The sequence below is a fragment of the Bombina bombina genome, chromosome 2 (genome assembly GCF_027579735.1).
Source record: "Bombina bombina isolate aBomBom1 chromosome 2, aBomBom1.pri, whole genome shotgun sequence".
NCBI classification, from domain to species: Eukaryota; Metazoa; Chordata; class Amphibia; order Anura; family Bombinatoridae; genus Bombina; species Bombina bombina.
The window spans coordinates 651194640-651218099 of NC_069500.1; the positions used below are offsets into that span (position 1 = coordinate 651194640).

Below are 23460 nucleotides of genomic sequence, written 5' to 3' on the forward strand. Positions count from 1 at the left end.
CCTTGAAAGGGATGTTAAGCAATTTTGTCTTGGAAGACACATCCGCTGACCAAGACTTTAGCCAAAGCGCTCTGCGCGCCACGATAGCAAACCCTGAATTTTTCGCCGCTAATCTAGCTAATTGCAAAGCGGCATCTAGAATAAAAGAGTTAGCCAATTTAAGTGCTTGAACTCTGTCCATAACCTCCTCATACGAAGATTCTTTATTGAGCGACTTTTCTAGTTCTTCGAACCAGAAACACGCTGCCGTAGTGACAGGAACAATGCATGAAATTGGTTGTAGAAGGTAACCTTGCTGAACAAACATCTTTTTAAGCAAACCCTCTAATTTTTTATCCATAGGATCTTTGAAAGCACAACTATCTTCTATGGGAATAGTAGTGCGTTTGTTTAGAGTAGAGACCGCCCCCTCGACCTTAGGGACTGTCTGCCATAAGTCCTTTCTGGGGTCGACTATAGGAAATAATTTCTTAAATATAGGGGGAGGAACAAAAGGTATGCCGGGCCTTTCCCATTCCTTATTTACTATGTCCGCCACCCGCTTGGGTATAGGAAAAGCATTGGGGGGCACCGAACCTCTAGGAACTTGTCCATCTTACATAATTTCTCTGGAATGACCAAATTGTCACAATCATCCAGAGTAGATAATACCTCCTTAAGCAGTGCGCGGAGATGTTCTAATTTAAATTTAAATGTTACAACATCAGGTTCAGCTTGTTGAGAAATTTTTCCTGAATCTGAAATTTCTCCCTCAGACAAAACCTCCCTCCTGGCCCCTTCAGATTGGTGTGAGGGTATGTCAGAAACGTTATCATCAGCGTCCTCTTGCTCTTCAGTGTTTAAAACAGAGCAATCGCGCTTTCTCTGATAAGTAGGCATTTTAGATAAAATATTTGCAATAGAATTATCCATAACAGCCGTTAATTGTTGCATGGTAATAAGTATTGGCGCACTAGATGTACTAGGGGCCTCTTGTGTGGGCAAAACTGGTGTAGACACAGAAGGGGATGATGCAGTACCATGCTTACTCCCCTCATCTGAAGAATCATCTTGGGCAATATTATTATCTGTGGCATCATTGTCCCTACTTTGTTTGGACACTGTCACAATTATCACATATATTTAAATGGGGAGACACATTGGCTTTCATACATATAGAACATCGCTTATCTGATGGTTCAGACATGTTAAACAGGCTTAATCTTGTCAACAAAGCACAAAAAACGTTTTAAAATAAAACCGTTACTGTCACTTTAAATTTTAAACAGAACACACTTTATTACTGAATATGCGAAAAAGCATGAAGCAATTGTTCAAAATTCACCAAAATTTCACCACAGTGTCTTAAAGCCTTAAAAGTATTGCACACCAAATTTGAAAGCTTTAACCCCTATACAGTCCCAGGTATCTGCTTTGCTGAGACCCAACCAAGCCCAGAGGGGAATACGATACCAAATGACGCCTTCTATAAGCTTTTTCAGTGGTTCTTAGCTCCTCACACATGCATCTGCATGCCTTGCTTTCCAAAAACAACTGCGCATTAGTGGCGCGAAAATGAGGCTCTGCCTATGACTAGAGAAGGCCCCCTTCTGAAAAAGGTGTCCATACAGTGCCTGCCGTTTTTTAACAATCCCCAAGATTATAATAACTATAAAGAGTTATAATCTGCCAAATATGCTTAGCAAAGTAATCGTTTTAGCCCAGAAAAATGTCTACCAGTTTTTTAAGCCCTTATAAAGCCCTTTATTCTTTTACTTAATCTAAGAAAATGGCTTACCGTTCCCATAGGGAAAATGACAGCCTTCCAGCATTACAAAGTCTTGTTAGAAATGTGGCCAGTCATACCTCAGGCAGAAAAGTCTGCCAACTGCTTCCCCCAACTGAAGTTACTTCATCTCAACAGTCCTGTGTGGAAACAGCAATCGATTTTAGTAACGTTTGCTAAAATCATCTTCCTCTTACAAACAGAAATCTTCTTCTCTTTTCTGTTTCAGAGTAAATAGTACATACCAGCACTATTTTAAAATAACAAACACTTGATTGAAGAATAAAAACTACATTTAAACACCAAAAAACTCTTAGCCATCTCCGTGGAGATGTTGCCTGTGCAACGGCAAAGAGAATGACTGGGGTAGGCGGAGCCTAGGAGGGATCATGTGACCAGCTTTGCTGGGCTCTTTGCCATTTCCTGTTGGGGAAGAGAAAATCCCACAAGTAAGGATGACGCCGTGGACCGGACACACCTATGTTGGAGAAATATGTTACCTCAGACAGATTCTGACATTATGTCTTTTAAATTTAAGCTTGAACACCTACGTCTGTTACTTAGGGAGGTTTTAGCGACTCTGGATGATTGTGACCCTATTGTGATACCACCAGAGAAATTGTGTAAGATGGACAAATATCTAGAGGTGCCTACTTACACTGATGTTTTTCTGATTCCTAAAAGAATTTTGGAAATTATAAAAAAGCAATGGGATAGACCAGGTATACCGTTCTCTCCTCCTTTTAAGAAAATGTTTCCCATATCAGACACCATTCGGGACATGTGGCAAACGGTCCCTAAGGTGGAGGGAGCCATATCTACCCTGGCTAAGCGTACAACCTATTGAGGACAGTTGTGCTTTCAAAGACCCTATGGATAAAAAATTAGAGGGTCTTCTAAAGAAATTATTTATTCAGCAAGGTTTCCTTTTACAACCTACGGCTTTCATTGCTCCAGTAACTACTGCAGCAGCTTTTTGGTTTGAGGCCCTAGAAGAGTTTCTGAAGGTTGAGACTCCATTAGATGACATTCTGGATAGAATTAAAGCTCTCAAGCTAGCCAATTCTTTTATTACTGATGCCGCTTTTCAAATTGCTAAATTAGCAGCGAAAAAGGCAGGATTTGCCATTCTAGCGCGTTATGGCTCAAATCTTGGTTTGCTGATGTGTCTTCAAAACCTAAGTCGATCAAGTGGAGAAGACAATAGTTACAACAGCTCAGACTACATTATCTGCGAGTTGGCGAGAGTCACACGTTAAACTACTCTATAGATCTTACTATACCCCATTAAAGGGATTCAAATGGCATAACCATAAATTTAATATATGCCCGAAGTGTGCATATATGTGGCAGCTGATATAATTCACATGGTTTGGGCATGTCCTAAGATAAGACAGTTATGGCGGAAAATAGAATTCTGGCTCATCAAAGTACTGAAGATTCTCTCTCTCTCTCACTCACTCTCTCTCTCTCACTCACTCTCTCTCTCTCTCTCTCTCACACTCTCTCTCTCTCTCTCTCTCTCTCACACTCTCACTCTCACTCTCTCTCTCTCACACTCTCACTCTCACTCTCACTCTCACTCTGTCTCACTCTTACTCTCACTCTGTCTCTGTCTCTCTCTCACACTCTCTCTCTCTCTCTCTCTCTCTCTCTCTCACACACTCTCACTCTCTGTCTCTCTGTCTCTGTCTCTCTGTCTCTCTGTCTCTCTGTCTCTCTGTCTCTCTGTGTCTCTGTCTCTCTGTGTCTCTGTGTCTCTGTCTCTCACACACTCTCTCTCACTCTCTCTCACTCTCTCACTCTCTCTCACTCTCTCTCTCACTCTCTCTCTCACTCTCTCTCACACACTCTCTCACTCTCTCTCTCACACACTCTCTCACTCTCTTCTCTCTCTTTCACTCTCTCTTCTCTCTCTCTTTCACTCTCTCTTCTCTCTCTCTTTCACTCTCTCTTCTCTCTCTCTTTCACTCTCTCTTCTCTCTCTCTTTCACTCTCTCTTCTCTCTCTCTCTTCTCTCTCTCACTCTCTCTTCTCTCTCTCTCTTCTCTCTCTCTCATCCCCTTTAGCTCCCGAACATAAAAAAGCTAGAAATGTGACACTATTGGCAGCAAGAAATGGCGAGACTCCGATTAAAAATCATATGAAAAAAACAATGCATTGTTGAACAGATGGATACAACTTTAATTTCTGAAAGAGAGGTAGCTTTTTTTTCTTTAAAAAATGGTCCACATTTATTAAGATTTTCCCCCAAGAGGAGATAGACCAACTAATCTACCCCTTTAGACACTCCGAAATGGTGTTATTAGACTGTTGGTAATATTCATTCTCTCCCCCCCCCCCCCCCTTGTTGTTTTTTTTTTTTTTTTTCCTTCGATAGGTATAGTTGTACGCTTAGCAATAGTAGAAATAGCTCCCTCCACCTTAGGAACAGTCTTATCTGGACGATATTCTGATTCAGCAGTCGACTTATCAATTGACAAAATCTCACACGGACATAGTATTGTCTTTCCTGAGATCTCACGGTTGGAAAGTGAACATAGAAAAGAGTTCATTAGTTCCACGGACAAGGGTTTCCTTCTTGGGAACTCTTATAGACTCTGTTGACATGAAAATATTTCTGACAGAGGTCAGAAAGACAAAGATTCTGAATACTTGCCGGGCACTTCAGTCCATTCATCTGCCATCAGTGGCTCAGTGCATGGAAGTCATTGGATTAATGGTAGCGGCAATGGATATAATTTTGTTTGCCCGCTTTCATCTCAGACCACTGCAGCTGTGCATGCACGGACAGTGGAATGGGGATTATGCAAATTTATCTCCTCAGATAAATCTGGATCAAGAGACCAGAGACTCTCTTCTTTGGTGGTTGTCGCCGGATCATCTGTCCCAGGGGACATGTTTTCGCAGACCCTCGTGGGTGATAGGGACAACGGACGCCAGTCTTCTGGGCTGGGGTGCAGTCTGGAATTCCCTGAAGGCTCAGGGTGTTTGGACTCTATTTCTAATCAATATTCTGGAACTGACAGCAATATTCAATGCGCTTCAGGCGTGGCCTCAGTTAGCTTCGGCCAAATTCATCAGATTCCAGTCGGACAATATTACGACTGTGGCGTATATATATCAATCAGGGGGGAACAAGGAGTTCTTTAGTGATGATAGAAGTATCCAAGATAATGCAATGGGCGGAGGCCCATTCTTGCTTTCTGTCGGCAATATACATCCCAGGAGTAGAGAATTGGGAAGCGGATTTTCTAAGTCGTCAGACTTTTCATCCGGGGGAAGCGGATTTTCTAAGTCGTCAGACTTTTCATCCGGGGGAGTGGGAACTCCATCCGGAGGTTTTTGCCTCATTGATTCTCCAATGGGGCAGACCGGAATTAGATCTGATGGCATCTCGTCAGATTGCCAAGCTTCCACGTTACGGATCCAGGTCAAGCGATCCACAGGCCGAACTGATAGATGCCCTGGCAGTGCCTTGGTCGTTAAGCCTAGCTTATGCATTTCCACCGTTTCCTCTCCTTCCACGCGTGATTGCTCGAATCAAACAGGAGAGAGCTTCAGTAATCCTGATAGCGCCTGTGGACATGTCCTCTCTGCCACCGTGAAAACTTCCTTTGAGACAGGACCTTCTCATTCAAGGGCCTTTCCAACATCCAAATCTAATTTCTCTGCAGCTGACTGCTTGGAGATTGAACGCTTGATTCTATCTAAGCGAGGATTCTCTGATTCGGTCATTGATACTTTGATACAGGCTCGCAAGCTTGTTACTAGAAAAATCTATCATAAGATATGGCGTAAATATCTTTATTGGTGTAAATCCAAGGGTTACTCATGGAGTAAAACTAGGATTCCTAGGATTCTGTCTTTTCTCCAAGATGGATTGGAGAAAGGGTTATCAGCAAGTTCCTTAAAGGGACAGATTTCTGCTTTGTCAATTTTTGCTTCACAAACGTTTGGCAAATGTGCCGGATATTCAGTCTTTTTGTCAGGCTTTAACTAGAATTAAGCCTGTATTTAGACCAATTACTCCTCCCTGGAGTTTGAATTTAGTTATTAGAGTTCTTCAAGGGGTTCCGTTTGAACCCATGCATTCCATAGATATTGTTGTTCTCTTGGAAAGTTCTGTTTTTGCTTGCTATTTCTTCTGCTCGAAGAGTTTCTGAGCTTTCATCATTACAATGTGATTCTCCTTATCTTATTTTTCATTCTGATAAGGTGGTTTTACGTACCAAACCTGGATTTCTTCCTAAGGTTGTTTCAAATAAGAACATTAATCAGGAAATTGTTGTTCCTTCATTATGTCTTAATCCTTCCAAGAAGGAGCGTCTGTTACATAATCTGGACGTGGTCCGTGCCTTGAAGTTTTACTTACAGGCAACCAAGGATTTCCGTCAATCATCTTCATTATTCATTGTTTATTCTGGAAAGCGTAGGGGTCAGAAAGCTACGGCTACCTCTTTCTTTTTGGCTGAGAAGTATCATCCGCCTGGCATATGAGACTGCTGGACAGCAGCCTCCTGAAAGAATTACAGCTCATTCTACAAGGGCTGTGGCTTCCACATGGCCTTTTAAAAACAATGCTTCTGTTGAACAGATTTGTAAGGCTGCGACTTGGTCGTCCCTTCATACTTTTTCCAAATTTTACAAATTTGATACTTTTGCTTTTTCTGAGGCTGTTTTTAGGAGAGAGGTTCTTCAAGCAGTGGTGCCTTCCGTTTAGGTTCCTGTCTTGTCTCTCCCTTTCATCCGTGTCCTATTGCTTTGGTATTGGTATCCCACAAGTAAGGATGAAATCCGTGGACTCGTCATATCTTTGTAAAAGAAAAGTAAATTTATGCTTACCTGATAAATTAATTTCTTTTACGATATGACGAGTCCACGGCCCACCCTGTTATTTTAAGACAGATTTATTTTATTTTTTCTAAACTTCAGTCACCTCTGCACCTTTTAGCCTTTCCTTTTCTCTTCCTAAACCTTCGGTCGAATGACTGGAGGTGGAGGGGAAGGATGGGGCTATATATACAGCTCTGCTGTGGTGCTCTTTGCCACTTCCTGTTAGCAGGAGGTTAATATCCCACAAGTAAGGATGAAATCCGTGGACTCGTCATATGGTAAAAAATTAATTTATCAGGTAAGCATAAATTTACTTTTTTAATTATTTAGGTTTATTTTATAACATTATATTAAACATTAAATTATATATTTTCTCTCTCAATTGAGTAATCTTTTTCTTTGTTGACTGACCCCGTAGCTGTTAGCGCACATTTACTTCCTCTTATATTTACTATTCAATACCTTTTCTATCTGTTTTATGGGTGCAGGGGTTAGATTTGCACACCACTTTACCTTTTTTCTTCATTACCAATAGCTCAGTCTTTACATTCTGCAGAATCTCACACAAATCAACTAGTGTTTCTTCGAAAACATGATTGGAGGATCAATTTACCAAAAAGTTCTTAGATTCCGCAGACAAGGGTCTCCTTTTTAGGTTTCCAGATAGATTCAGTGTCCATGACACTCTGTCTCTAACAGACAAAAGACGTTTAAAATTGGTTTCAGCCTGTCGGAACCATCAGTCTGTCATTCCCTTCAGTAGCTATGTGCATGGAAGTTTTAGGTCTCATGACTGCAGCATCGGACACGATCCCCTTTGCTCGTTTTCATATGAGACCTCTCCAGCTTTGTATACTGAACCAATGGTGCAGGGATTATACGAAGATATCACCATTAATATCCTTAAATCCCAATGCTCGACTATCTGACTTGGTGGTTAAATCACCATCGTATAGTTCTAGGGGCCTCTTTTGTCCGTCCAACCTGGACTGTGATCACAACAGATGCGAGTCTTTCAGGTTGGGGAGCTGTTTGGTGATCTCTGACAGCACAAGGGGTTTGGAAATCTCAAGAGGCGAGATTACCAAGCAATATTTTGGAACTCCGTGCGATTTTCAGGGCTCTTCAGATTTGGCCTCTGTTGAAGAGAGAACCGTTCATTTGTTTTCAGACAGACAATATCACAACTGACATATGTCAGTCATCAGGGTGGGACTCACAGTCCCCAAGCTATGAAAGAAGTATCTCGGATATTTAATTAGGCGGAATCCAGCTCCTGTCTAATTTCGGCGGTTCATATCCCAGGTATAGACAATTGGGAAGCGGATTATCTGTCGTCAGACTTTACATCCAGGGGAGTGGTCCCTCCATCGAGATGTGTTTTCTCAGGTTGTTCAGATATGGGGTCTTCCAGAAACAGATCTGATGGCTTCTCATCTAAAGAAGAAATTTCCCAGGTACCTGTCTAGGGATCCTCGAGCGGAAGAAGTGGATGCGTTGACACTTCCTTGGTGTTATCAACCTGCTTATATTTTCCCGCCTTTAGTTCTTCCAATTGTGATCTCCAAAATCATCATGGAGCAATCGTTTGTTTTTCTGGTAGCTCCAGCATGGCCTCACAGGTTTTTGGTATGTGGATCTTGTTCGGATGTCCAGTTGCCAACCTTGGCCGGACCTTCTGTCTCAAGGTCCGTTTTTCCATTAGGATCTCAAATCATTCAATTTGAAGGTATGGAAATTGAACGCCTAGTGCTTAGTCATAGTTTTCTCTGACTCAGTGATTAATACTATATTACAGGCTCGTAAATCTGTTTCTAGAAAGATTTATTATCAAGTTTAGAATACTTATTTCATGATCTCAAAATCTCTTCGCATTCTTTCAGAATTCCTAGAATTTTACAGTTTCTTCAGGATGGTTTGGATAAGGGTTTGTCTGCAATTTCCTTGAAGGAACAAATCTCTGCTCTTTCTGTTTTATTTCACAGAAAGATTGCTAAGCTTCCTGATATTCACTGTTTTGTTCAGGCTTTGGTTCGTATCAAGCCTCTCATTAAATCGATCTCTCCTCCTTGGAGTCTTAATTTGGTTTAGAAGGCTTTACAGGCTCCTCCATTTGAGCCTATGTACTCTGGACATTAAACTACTTTCTTGGAAAGTGTTGTTCCTATTGGCCATCTCTTCTGCTAGAATAGTTTCTGAATTATCTGCTCTTTCTTGTGAATCTCATTTTCTGATTTTTCATCAGGTTAAGGTGGTTTTGCGGACTTCATTTAAATTGTTGTCCCTTCCTTGTGTCCTAATCCTAAGATTTCTTTGGAGAGATCCTTACTTTCTTTGGATGTGGTAAGAGCTTTGAAATATTATGTTGGAGCTACTAAAGATTTCAGGAAGACTTCTAGTATTTATCTTTTCTGGTTCTAGGAAAGATCAGAAGGCTTCTGCCGTTTCTTTGGCATTGTGGTTAAAGCTTTTGATTCTTCAAGCTTATTTGGAGTCGGGTCAAGCCCCGCCTCAGAATTACAGCTCATTCTACTAAATCAGTCTCCACTTCGTGGGCTTTTAAGAATGAAGTTTCAGTTGATCAGGTTTGCAAAGCAGCAAATTGGTCTTCTTTGCATACATTTATTAAAATTCTACAGTTTTGATGTATTTGCTTCTTCGGAAGCAGTTTTTGGTAAAAAAGATTTTCAGGCAGCTATGTTTTTAAGTTTTTCTTTTCATTTATGAGAATAAACTTATTTTGGGTTGTGGATTAATTCTTCATCGAAAAATGGCTTTTTTATTTTATCCCTCCCTGTTGCGTGGAGTTCCACATCTTGCTATCCCATACGTCACTAGCTGATGGACTCTTGCCAATTACATGAAAGAAAACCATAATTTATGTAAAAACATACCTGATAAATTCATTTCTTTCATATTGGCAAGAGTCCATGAGGCCCACCCTTTTTATGGAGGTTATCATTTTTTTGTATAAAGCACAATTTCCAAATTCCTTTGATGCTTTTTACTCTTTTTTATCACCCCACTTCTTGGCTATTCGTTAAACTGAATTGTGGGTGTGGTGAGGGGTGTGTTTATAGGCATTTTGAGGTTTGGGAAACTTTGCCCCTCCTGGTAGGATTGTATATCCCATACGTCACTAACTCATGGATTCTTGCCAATATGAAAGAAATGAATTTCAGGTAAGTTCTTACATAAATTTTTTTTTTTTTTTTTAAAGCTTCAGTGCCATTTTACTAACAGGATTTTAGAACTATTAGTATTTCAGTAAGGCTAATAGGATGGTTTTATAGGAAAAGTGAGCTTTTTATATCGCTTTATACATCACCTGAATATTGTGTACAGTTCTGATGACTATAAAAAAAATAGTTGCTAAAATGCCATCTTAAAAATAGCCTACAAGGAAAGACATCATGACCTTAAAGTGTACAGTGTAGGTTAACCTCTCTTCCATTCTCACAAGTATATCAAGGAATATAAGAAAGTTATGGATTACATTTTTTTTTTTTAATTAACTTTTTAATTCACTATAACAGAGCAAGTCAGAAGTACCCTGCAGTCCAGTTCATTTTAACAAGGAACACCTACACCCGAAATGGAATGGAACCCCAACACTTGTCAGTGAGGTTAGTAGAACTGCAATGCAAATGTGACTTGCAAAGATTAGTCCAATTGCAGTAAGGGTATTGAAGAGTGTTGAGGTAAGCATAAAGCTATGCTGAAAATTAAGCCCTGATTAAAGGGACAATTCTTCCATAATACAGGAAGAAACTTTTCCAATTTACTTCTGTTTTCAAAATGACTTTGTTAACTTGGTCTCCTTTGTTGACAAGCAAGTATGTTTCAGAAGAGTGCATGTGTCAATAGGGCAGCTGTTTTGCAGAATGCTTTTTTTTTTTTTTTTTTTTTTAGTAAGAGCACTGTTGCCATGTGCTTCAAGCCAAACACTGCTGCCAACATGAGCACGATGCCTACTGTGGATGTTCTGTTGCTGGCTGGACACTGCAGGTCACAGATAAGGGGGTAGATAGTACCAGTTGGATTCCTCATCTGAGTGGGCTAGGTGGTCTTGTGAGCTCAGGGAAGGGGTCTGAGTATCTGCATCAGGCGCAGCTGTAAATGTCCTAACTGCTTTTATGATATGACTGATTTCTCTGAAGCATTCTATTCTCATTAATGTATGTTTTCCCCCTTATTCACCTGTATTTAGGTTTATATAGCTGGGAGAAGCTTGCAGGTGCTGTGGTTACTGCATTAGGATTTGTGCAAGGGATACTTCTAGTAGGTACTCAACTTTTTTTAATTGAGATGTTGGCCCATATTGGCCCATATTCATATTATGCAGACTCCTAGCAGCAGCCACAAATTGTTCCATTGATCTAAGGCAAGATAAAGTTGTGCACTGACATTTTTTGTAAGAAGTGCTTTGTTAGCACAATTTATAATATTCCTGCACATTTTGTGATCTAATACAATGTGATGTAAACTGTCTTTGGACTAGGGGGTTTTTATCAGACTAATCTCCTGTGTCTGGATAAATCCATATAAATAAGAATACATGCAAATAACTTTCTCTGCCTCTGAAATTGCTAAAGCCATTCTACTACCTAGCTTGCTCCGGAGTCTACTCTTCAACATAGAATACCTTAAAAATGCAGCAAATTATATAATAGAAGTAAACTGAAAACTTAGATTGTATGCTCTGTCTGAATCATAAGAGACAAAATAATTTTGATTTCATGCCTCAACATAAAGCACAGAATAAAAAAATCCAATTTTTTTTTGTCAATATTGATGGGCCTTCTGGTTCTTTTCATCAAAATTATTAAATTTATAACCACCCTATAATCTTGCCTCATTCTAGAACAATGTTTTGTTAGAAATACTTCATGTTGACCCTCATAGTAAGACTTACGAGATGAGTCCCTCTCATAAAAGGGGAAGGGAGCAGAAGACTACAACACCTTGCCAAAAGGTGAGTCACCGTTGACTCCAGTTCTGTCTATCATAGGATGATCAGGACTAGGTCCCTTTCTCACCTGCTAAGTATTAGTGGTAGAGGCTCTGGCTTGCCTTTCTTAAAGCTGTGCTGCTCCTCTCCCTGTCTCCATCATGCAGTTGTAGTCACAAGGCACTTCTTGTTAGGCCCCAACTGAAGCAGGCAAGTGTTTGCCGTTTAGTACATCCAAAGCTTTATCTATGAGCATGTTCCCGGCAGTGACAAGACATAAGTCCTGTTGGGTTGCATATATGCTTAAACTTTTTTCTCTTACATTGGTGTATCCGGTCCACGGTTTCATCCTTACTTGTGGGATATTCTCAATCCCTACAGGAAGTGGCAAAGAGAGCACACAGCAGAGCTGTCCATATAGCTCCCCTCAGGCTCCGCCCCCCCAGTCATTCTCTTTGCCGCTCTAACAAGTAGCATCTCCACGGGAGGATAAAGAGTTTGTGGTGTTAGATTTGTAGTTTTTATTTCTTCTATCAAAAGTTTGTTATTTTAAAATAGTGCCGGCTTGTACTATTTACTCTGAGGCAGAAAGTGATGAAGATTTCTGCTGAGGAATATGATTTTAGCACCAGTAACTAAAATCCATTGCTGTTCCCACGCAGGACTGTTGAATACCGGAGAACTTCAGTTGGGGGGAACAGTTTGCAGGCTTAACTGCTTCAGGTATGATCAGTCATTTTTCTAACAAGACCAAGTAATGCTAGAAGACTGTCAGAAATCCCCTCAGGGATAGGTAAGCCATTTTTCTCATACTCGGTATAAAATGATGGCTTAAATTAAGGGCTTAATGCTGGTTGACACTATTGTGGGCTTAATCGATTGCTTTATTAGCATGATTTAGAATGAATAGGGTGTTTTTGAGACTTTTAAAACACTTATGGGGTTTATTATTGCGCCTGGCACTTAGACACCTAACCTAGTCTAAAGGGCCCCATCACTCTGGAATGAAGAGGGAGGGGGCCAGTTGCGCAGTTGTTTCTTTCATGTAATTAACAAGAGTCCATGAGCTAGTGACGTATGGGATATACATTCCTACCAGGAGGGGCAAAGTTTCCCAAACCTTAAAATGCCTATAAATACACCCCTCACCACACCCACAAATCAGTTTTACAAACTTTGCCTCCAAGGGAGGTGGTGAAGTAAGTTTGTGCTAGATTCTACGTTGATATGCGCTCCGCAGCAAGTTGGAGCCCGGTTTTCCTCTCAGCGTGCAGTGAATGTCAGAGGGATGTGAAGAGAGTTTTGCCTATTGAATGCAGTGATCTCCTTCTACGGGGTCTATTTCATAAGGTTCTCTGTTATCGGTCGTAGAGATTCATCTCTTACCTCCCTTTTCAGATCGACGATATACTCTTATATTTACCATTTCCTCTACTGATTCTCGTTTCAGTACTGGTTTGGCTTTCTACAAACATGTAGATGAGTGTCCTGGGGTAAGTAAGTCTTATTTTCTGTGACACTCTAAGCTATGGTTGGGCACTTTATTTATAAAGTTCTAAATATATGTATTCAAACATTTAGTTGCCTTGACTCAGAATGTTCAACTTTCCTTATTTCCAGACAGTCAGTTTCATATTTGGGATTATGCATTGAATTATCATATTTTTCTTACCTCAAAAATTTGACTTTTTTCCCTGTGGGCTGTTAGGCTCGCGGGGGCTGAAAATGCTTCATTTTATTGCGTCATTCTTGGCGCGGACTTTTTTGGCGCAAAAATTCTTTTCCGTTTCCGGCGTCATACGTGTCGCCGGAAGTTGCGTCATTTTTGACGTTATTTTGCGCCAAAAATGTCGGCGTTCCGGATGTGGCGTCATTTTTGGCGCCAAAAGCATTTAGGCGCCAAATAATGTGGGCGTCTTATTTGGCGCCAAAAAATATGGGCGTCGCTTTTGTCTCCACATTATTTCAGTCTCATTTTTCATTTGCTTCTGGTTGCTAGAAGCTTGATGTTTGGCATTTTTTTCCCATTCCTGAAACTGTCTTATAAGGAATTTGATCTATTTTGCTTTATATGTTGTTTTTTCTCTTACATATTGCAAGATGTCTCACGTTGCATCTGAGCCAGAAGATACTACAGGAAAACCACTGCCTGCTGGATCTACCAAAGCTAAGTGTATCTGCTGTAAACTTTTGGTAGCTATTCCTCCAGCTGTTGTTTGTAATAATTGTCATGACAAACTTGTTAAAGCAGTTAATATTTCCTTTAGTGATGTACCATTGCCTGTTGCAGTTCCCTCAACATCTAAGGTGCAGAATGTTCCTGATAACATAAGAGATTTTGTTTCTGAATCCATAAAGAAGGCTTTGTCTGTTATTTCTCCTTCTAGTAAACGTAAAAAGTCTTTTAAATCTTCTCTCTCTACAGATGAATTTTTAAATGAACACCATCATTCTGATTCTTTGGACTCTTCTGGTTCAGAGGATTCTATCTCAGAGATTGATGCTGATAAATCTTCATATTTATTTAAGATGGAATTTATTCGCTCTTTACTTAAAGAAGTACTAATTGCTTTAGAAATAGAGGATTCTAGTCCTCTTGATACTAATTCTATACGTTTGGATAAGGTTTTTAAAGCTCCTGCGGTTATTCCAGAAGTTTTTCCTGTTCCTAATGCTATTTCTGCAGTAATTGCTAAGGAATGGGATAAATTGGGTAATTCATTTACTCCTTCTAAACGTTTTAAGCAATTATATCCTGTTCCGCCTGACAGGTTAGAATTTTGGGACAAAATCCCTAAAGTTGATGGGGCTATTTCTACCCTTGCTAAACGTACTACCATTCCTACGTCAGATGGTACCTCGTTTAAGGATCCTTTAGATAGAAAAATTGAATCTTTTCTAAGAAAAGCTTATCTATGTTCAGGTAATCTTCTTAGACCTGCTATATCATTGGCTGATGTTGCTGCAGCTTCAACTTTTTGGTTGGAAACTCTAGCGCAACAAGTAACAAATCGTGATTCTCATGATATTATTATTCTTCTCCAGCATGCTAATAATTTCATATGTGATGCCATTTTTGATATTATTAGAGTTGATGTTAGATTTATGTCTCTGGCTATCTTAGCCAGAAGAGCTTTATGGCTTAAGACCTGGAATGCTGATATGGCTTCTAAATCAACTCTACTTTCCATTTCTTTCCAGGGAAACAAATTATTTGGTTCTCAGTTGGATTCTATTATTTCAACTGTTACTGGTGGGAAAGGAACTTTTTTACCACAGGATAAAAAGTCTAAAGGTAAAAACAGGGCTAACAATCGTTTTCGTTCCTTTCGTTTCAACAAAGAACAAAAGCCTGATCCTTCGTCCTCAGGAGCAGTTTCAGTTTGGAAACCATCTCCAGTCTGGAATAAATCCAAGCCTGCTAGAAAGGCAAAGCCTGCTTCTAAGTTCACATGAAGGTACGGCCCTCATTCCAGTTCAGCTGGTAGGGGGCAGGTTACGTTTTTTCAAAGAAATTTGGATCAATTCTGTTCACAATCTTTGGATTCAGAACATTGTTTCAGAAGGGTACAGAATTGGTTTCAAGATGAGACCTCCTGCAAAGAGATTTTTTCTTTCCCATGTCCCAGTAAATCCAGTGAAAGCTCAAGCATTTCTGAATTGTGTTTCAGATCTAGAGTTAGCTGGAGTAATTATGCCAGTTCCAGTTCCGGAACAGGGGATGGGGTTTTATTCAAATCTCTTCATTGTACCAAAGAAGGAGAATTCCTTCAGACCAGTTCTGGATCTAAAATTATTGAATCGTTATGTAAGGATACCAACGTTCAAGATGGTAACTGTAAGGACTATATTGCCTTTTGTTCAGCAAGGGAATTATATGTCCACAATAGATTTACAGGATGCATATCTGCATGTTCCGATTCATCCAGATCATTATCAGTTCCTGAGATTCTCTTTTCTAGACAAGCATTACCAATTTGTGGCTCTACCGTTTGGCCTTGCTACAGCTCCAAGAATTTTCACAAAGATTCTCGGTGCCCTTCTGTCTGTAATCAGAGAACAGGGTATTGTGGTATTTCCTTATTTGGACGATATCTTGGTACTTGCTCAGTCTTTACATTTAGCAGAGTCTCATACGAATCGACTTGTGTTGTTTCTTCAAGATCATGGTTGGAGGATCAATTTACCAAAAAGTTCTTTGATTCCTCAAACAAGGGTAACCTTTCTGGGTTTCCAGATAGATTCAGTGTCCATGACTCTGTCTTTAACGGACAAGAGACGTCTAAAATTGATTACAGCCTGTCGAAACCTTCAGTCTCAATCATTCCCTTCGGTAGCCTTATGCATGGAAATTCTAGGTCTTATGACTGCTGCATCGGACGCGATCCCCTTTGCTCGTTTTCACATGCGACCTCTTCAGCTCTGTATGCTGAACCAATGGTGCAGGGATTACACGAAGATATATCAATTAATATCTTTAAAACCGATTGTTCGGCACTCTCTAACGTGGTGGACAGATCACCTTCGTTTAATTCAGGGGGCTTCTTTTGTTCTTCCGACCTGGACTGTAATTTCAACAGATGCAAGTCTCACAGGTTGGGGAGCTGTGTGGGGATCTCTGACGGCACAAGGAGTTTGGGAATCTCAGGAGGTGAGATTACCGATCAATATCTTGGAACTCTGTGCAGTTTTCAGAGCTCTTCAGTTTTGGCCTCTTCTGAAGAGAGAATCGTTCATTTGTTTTCAGACAGACAATGTCACAACTGTGGCATACATCAATCATCAAGGAGGGACTCACAGTCCTCTGGCTATGAAAGAAGTATCTCGAATTTTGGTTTGGGCGGAATCCAGCTCCTGTCTAATCTCTGCGGTTCATATCCCAGGTGTAGACAATTGGGAAGCGGATTATCTCAGTCGCCAAACGTTGCATCCGGGCGAATGGTCTCTTCACCCAGAGGTATTTCTTCAGATTGTTCAAATGTGGGGGCTCCCAGAGATAGATCTGATGGCCTCTCATCTAAACAAGAAACTTCCCAGGTATCTGTCCAGATCCCGGGATCCTCAGGCGGAGGCAGTGGATGCATTATCACTTCCTTGGAAGTATCATCCTGCCTATATCTTTCCGCCTCTAGTTCTTCTTCCAAGAGTAATCTCCAAGATTCTGAGGGAATGCTCGTTTGTTCTGCTAATAGCTCCGGCATGGCCTCACAGGTTTTGGTATGCGGATCTTGTCCGGATGGCATCTTGCCAACCATGGACTCTTCCGTTAAGACCAGACCTTCTGTCACAAGGTCCTTTTTTCCATCCGGATCTGAAATCCTTAAATTTAAAGGTATGGAGATTGAACGCTTGATTCTTGGTCATAGAGGTTTCTCTGACTCCGTGATTAATACTATGTTACAGGCTCGTAAATCTGTATCTCGAGAGATATATTATAGAGTCTGGAAGACTTATATTTCTTGGTGTCTTTCTCATCATTTTTCTTGGCATTCTTTTAGAATACCGAGAATTTTACAGTTTCTTCAGGATGGTTTAGATAAGGGTTTGTCCGCAAGTTCTTTGAAAGGACAAATCTCCGCTCTTTCTGTTCTTTTTCACAGAAAGATTGCTATTCTTCCTGATATTCATTGTTTTGTACAAGCTTTGGTTCGTATAAAACCTGTCATTAAGTCAATTTCTCCTCCTTGGAGTTTGAATTTGGTTCTGGGAGCTCTTCAAGCTCCTCCGTTTGAACCTATGCATTCATTGGACATTAAATTACTTTCTTGGAAAGTTTTGTTCCTTTTGGCCATCTCTTCTGCTAGAAGAGTTTCTGAATTATCTGCTCTTTCGTGTGAGTCTCCTTTTCTGATTTTTCATCAGGATAAGGCGGTGTTGCGAACTTCTTCTTTTGAATTTTTACCTAAAGTTGTGAATTCCAACAACATTAGTAGAGAAATTGTGGTTCCTTCATTATGTCCTAATCCTAAGAATTCTAAGGAGAAATCATTGCATTCTTTGGATGTTGTTAGAGCTTTGAAATATTATGTTGAAGCTACGAAATCTTTCCGTAAGACTTCTAGTCTATTTGTTATCTTTTCCGGTTCTAGGAAAGGCCAGAAAGCTTCTGCCATTTCTTTGGCATCTTGGTTGAAATCTTTAATTCATCTTGCCTATGTTGAGTCGGGTAAAATTCCGCCTCAGAGAATTACAGCTCATTCTACTAGGTCAGTATCTACTTCCTGGGCGTTTAGGAATGAAGCTTCGGTTGACCAGATCTGCAAAGCAGCAACTTGGTCCTCTTTGCATACTTTTACTAAATTCTACCATTTTGATGTATTTTCTTCTTCTGAAGCAGTTTTTGGTAGAAAAGTTCTTCAGGCAGCGGTTTCAGTTTGAATCTTCTGCTTATGTTTTTTGTTAAACTTTATTTTGGGTGTGGATTATTTTCAGCAGGAATTGGCTGTCTTTATTTTATCCCTCCCTCTCTAGTGACTCTTGTGTGGAAAGATCCACATCTTGGGTAGTCATTATCCCATACGTCACTAGCTCATGGACTCTTGTTAATTACACGAAAGAAAACATAATTTATGTAAGAACTTACCTGATAAATTCATTTCTTTCATATTAACAAGAGTCCATGAGGCCCACCCTTTTTTGTGGTGGTTATGATTTTTTTGTATAAAGCACAATTATTCCAATTCCTTATTTTATATGCTTCGCACTTTTTTTCTTATCACCCCACTTCTTGGCTATTCGTTAAACTGATTTGTGGGTGTGGTGAGGGGTGTATTTATAGGCATTTTAAGGTTTGGGAAACTTTGCCCCTCCTGGTAGGAATGTATATCCCATACGTCACTAGCTCATGGACTCTTGTTAATATGAAAGAAATGAATTTATCAGGTAAGTTCTTACATAAATTATGTTTTTTGCTAGACAGTTCATGCAGCTTCACGTGTGGAGTCCAGAGACCTCAGAGAGGACTTCAGAGAGGCTTATTTCTTCTTCAAATAATCCCTAAGGAAGGTAAAAGCCACAGTAGAGGCTGTGGCATCGTGCTGTAGTGTTTTTAACCGGTTAACTGCTGTTCTTAGCTCCGGTTTGGGCATTAAGGGGTTAATTGGTCTGAAAATGTGTGTGCAATCTTTTCAAAGCGTTAGGATAATGTGGTGAAAATTTCATTAAGATTGGATGTTTATTTGATGGTTATGTGATATTTTAGTAATAAAGTGTGCACTTTTATTATTTAAAGACACAGTAACGTTTTTTCAAAAAGTATTTTTTATTGCATTGTAGTGCTGTCTAAGTCTGTCAAACATGTCTGAGCCTTCAGATAGCCTTTGTTCTGTATGCTTAAAGGCCATGGCGGTACCCCCATTGCAGTTATGTTTGAAGTGTGCTATAGCGTCCAAACAGCTTAAGGACCATACAGTGACACTTAAAAATGTAGCCCAAGATGATTCTTTAGCTGAAGGTAGTGAGGATATTACGCTATCCTCTCCTGTGTCGACACCAGAGATGCCCAGTACCTCTCGCGCATCGATTCCTATCACTTTGCAACAGTTAGCAGCAGTAATGGATAATTCTCTCGCAGCATTTTTATCCAAACTGCCAGCATTTCCGAGGAAGCGCGATAGCTCAGTTTTAAATACAGAAAATGAGCAATCAGGCGCAGCGGATAATTTATCTGTAGTACCCTCACAACAATCCGACTTGGTGCTGAGGGAGGGCCTGTCTGAAGGAGAAATTTCTGACACAAGAAAAGTTTCTCAACAGGCAGAGCCAGATACCATAGCATTTAAATTTAAGCTAGAACACCTCCGCGCCCTATTTAAGGAGGTCCTGGCTACGCTAGATGATTGTGACCCCTTGGTGGTCCCAGAAAAATTGTGTAAAATGGACAAATACTTAGAGGTCCTGGTACACACTGACGCGTTTCCGATACCTAAGAGGGTGGCGGATATCGTGACTAGGGAGTGGGAGAGACCAGGGGTGCCCTTTATTCCCCCCCCCCTATATTTAAGAAAATGTTTCCCATTGTCGACCCCAGAAGGGACTCATGGCAGACGGTCCCTAAGGTAGAAGGGGCAGTTTCAACACTAGCTAAGCGCACGACTATACCAATAGAAGATAGTTGCGCTTTCAAAGATCCTATGGATAAAAAATTAGGTTTGCTTAAGAAAATATTTGTTCAACAAGGTTTTCTTCTTCAACCAATTTCTTGCATTATTCCTGTAACCACTGCAGCGGCTTTTTGGTTTGAGGAACTAGAAAACTCGCTCCAGAAGGAGACTTCTTATGATGAGGTCATGGACAGAATACACGCCCTGAAGTTGGCTAATTCTTTCATCACAGATGCAGCTTTTCAGTTAGCTAAATTAGCGGCGAAAAATTCTGGTTTTGCAATCGTGGTGCGCAGAGTGCTTTGGCTAAAATCTTGGTCGGCGGACATGTCGTCCAAAACAAAATTGCTTAATATTCCTTTCAAGGGTAAGACTATTCGGGCCAGAATTGAAAAATTATTTCAGATATCACTGGGGGAAAGGGCCATGCCCTTCCACAAGATAGACCTTTCAAAGCTAAAAACAAGTCTAATTTTCGTTCCTTTCGCAATTTCAGGAACGGACCTGCTTCTACCTCTACAGCCACTAAGCAAGAGGGTAACGCTTCCCAGCCCAAATCAGCATGGAAACCCTTGCAAGGCTGGAACAAGGGTAAACAGGCCAAGAAGCCTGCTGCTGCTAACAAGACAGCATGAAAGGGTAGCCCCCGATCCGGGACCGGATCTAGTAGGGTGCAGACTTTCTCTCTTTGCTCAGGCTTGGGCAAGAGATGTTCCGTATCCCTGGGCGATAGAAATTGTCACTCAGGGGTATCTTCTGGAATTCAAGGACCTTCCTCCAAGGGGAAGGTTCCACATTTCTCGCTTATCTTTAGACCAGATAGACAGGCATTCTTACGTTGCGTAGAAGACCTTCTAAAAATGGGAGTGATACACCCAGTTCCATCAGCAGAACAAGGACTGGGTTTTTACTCAAACCTGTTTGTAGTTCCCAAAAAGGAAGGAACTTTCAGGCCAATCCTGGACTTAAAAATCCTAAACAAATTCCTCAGAGTTCCATCATTCAAAATGGAAACCATTCGGACAATCTTACCAATGATCCAGGAGGGTCAATATGACTACCGTGGACTTAAAGGATGCGTACCTGCATATTCCTATCCACAAAGATCACCATCAGTTCCTGAGGTTCGCCTTTCTGGACAAGCATTACCAGTTCGTGGCCCTTCCCTTCGGATTGGCCACTGCTCCCAGAATTTTCACAAAGGTGCTAGGGTCCCTTCTAGCAGTGCTAAGACCAAGGGGCATTGCAGTAGCACCTTACCTAGACGACATCTTAATACAAGCGTCGTCCTTTCACAAAGCAAAGGCTCATACAGACATTGTTCTAGCCTTTCTAAGGTCTCACGGGTGGAAGGTGAACGAAGAAAAGAGTTCTCTGTCCCCGTTCACAAGGGTTCCCTTCCTGGGAACAATAATAGACTCGGTAGAAATGAAGATCTTTCTGACTGATGTCAGGAAGTTAAAACTTATGAACACTTGTCGAGTTCTTCATGCCATTCCTCAACCCTCCGTGGCTCAGTGCATGGCGTTAATAGGACTAATGGTTGCAGCAATGGACGTGGTCCCTTTTGCTCGAATTCATTTAAGACCACTGCAACTGTGCATGCTCAAACAGTGGAATGGGGATTATGCAGATTTGTCTCCCCAGATACAAATGGACCAGAAAACCAGAGACTCACTCCTCTGGTGGTTGTCTCAGGATCACCTGTCTCAGGGAATGAGTTTCCACAGACCGGAGTGGATCATTGTCACGACCGACGCCAGCCTCTTAGGCTGGGGTGCGGTCTGGGACTCCCTGCAAGCTCAGGGTCTATGGTCTCGGGAAGAATCTCTTCTCCCGATAAACATTTTGGATTTGAGAGAGATATTCAATGCGCTCCAGGCCTGGCCTCAACTAGCGGAGGTTAAATTCATCAGATTTCAGTCGGACAACATGACGACTGTAGTGTACATCAATCAGGGAGGAACAAAGAGTTCCCTGGCGATGAGGGAGGTATCCAAGATCATCAAATGGGCAGAGGATCACTCCTGCCATCTATCCGCAATTCACATCCCAGGAGTGGACAACTGGGAGGCGGATTATCTGAGTAGTCAGACTTTCCATCCGGGGGAGTGGGAACTCCACCCAGAGGTTTTTGTCCAGTTAACCCAACTATGGGGCTTTCCAGATCTGGATCTGATGGCGTCACACCAGAACTCCAAAGTTCAACGTTACGGTTCCAGGTCCAGGGATCCCAAGGCGACATTGGTAGATGCCTTAGTGGCGCCTTGGTCGTTCAATCTAGCTTATATCTTTCCATTGTTGCCTCTTCTCCCTCGGCTAGTAGCCAGAATCAAGCAGGAGAAGGCTTCGGTAATTCTGATAGCTCCTGCGTGGTCACGCAGGACTTGGTATGCAGACCTGGTGGATATGTCATCGGCTCCACCATGGAAGCTACCTTTGAGGCAGGACCTTCTAACCCAAGGTCCTTTCAAGCATCCAAACCTAGTTTCTCTGCAACTGACTGCTTGGAGATTGAACGCTTAATTCTAGCTAAGCGTGGGTTCTCTGAATCAGTTATAGATACTCTGATCCAGGCTAGAAAGCCTGTTACCAGGAAAATTTACCATAAGATATGGCGGAAATATCTTTGTTGGTGCGAATCCAAGGGTTACTCATGGAGTAAGATTAGGATTCCAAAGTTACTATCCTTTCTCCAAGAAGGATTGGAGAAAGGGTTAGAAGCTAGTTCTCTAAAGGGACAGATATCTGCTCTGTCTGTTCTGTTGCATAAGCGTCTGGCCGCTGTGCCAGATGTTCAGGCGTTTGTACAGGCCCTAGTCAGAATCAAGCCTGTCTACAGACCTGTGGCTCCTCCATGGAGTCTAAATTTAGTTCTTTCAGTTCTTCAAGGGGTACCGTTTGAACCTCTACATTCCATAGATATTAAGTTATTATCTTGGAAAGTTTTGTTTTTGGTAGCTATTTCTTCTGCTAGAAGAGTTTCTGAATTGTCTGCTTTGCAGTGTAATTCACCCTATCTGGTGTTCCATACAGATAAACCAGGTTTGGTACGCAAAACTACCTTTCTTCCAAAAGTGGTTTCCAATAAGAATATTAACCAGGAAATAGTTGTTCCTTCTCTGTGTCCTAATCCAGTTTCTAACAAGGAACGTCTGTTGCACAATCTTGATGTGGTTCGTGCTTTAAAGTTTTATCTAAAAGCAACTAAAGACTTCAGACAAACATCGTCCTTGTTTGTCGTCTATTCTGGCAAGAGGAGAGGTCAAAAAGCGACTGCTACCTCTCTGTCTTTCTGGCTGAAAAGCATCATCCGGTTGGCTTATGAGACTGCTGGAAGGCAGCCTCCTGAACGAATTACAGCTCATTCCACTAGAGCTGTGGCTTCCACATGGGCTTTAAAGAATGAGGCTTCTGTTGAACAGATCTGTAAGGCAGCGACTTGGTCTTCACTGCATACATTTGCCAAATTTTACAAATTCGATACTTTTGCTTCTTTGGAGGCTATTTTTGGGAGAAAGATTTTGCAAGCAGTGGTGCCTTTCGTTTAGGTTACCTGACTTGTTCCCTCCCTTCATCCGTGTCCTAAAGCTTTGGTATTGGTTCCCACAAGTAAGGATGAAGCCGTGGACCGGATACACCAATGTAAGAGAAAAAAGAATTTATGCTTACCTGATAAATTTCTTTCTCTTACGGTGTATCCGGTCCACGGCCCACCCTGGCATTTTAGTCCGGTTTAAATTTATTTTTAACTACAGTCACCACTGCACCCTATGGTTCTCCTTTTTCTCCTAACCGTCGGTCGA

At 41.2% G+C, this 23460-nt stretch overlaps 1 protein-coding gene across 1 annotated transcript in view; it reads left to right on the top strand.

The window, feature by feature from the left end:
- Positions 1-23460, top strand: part of LOC128647210 (RNA exonuclease 1 homolog) — a 681669-nt gene that overhangs the window by 74785 nt on the left and 583424 nt on the right. Inside the window, exons 4-5 of the mRNA XM_053699994.1 lie at positions 10138-10227; positions 11466-11576. Coding sequence (XP_053555969.1) covers positions 10138-10227; positions 11466-11576 — 201 coding nt within the window. The remainder of the gene's footprint in view (positions 1-10137; positions 10228-11465; positions 11577-23460) is intronic.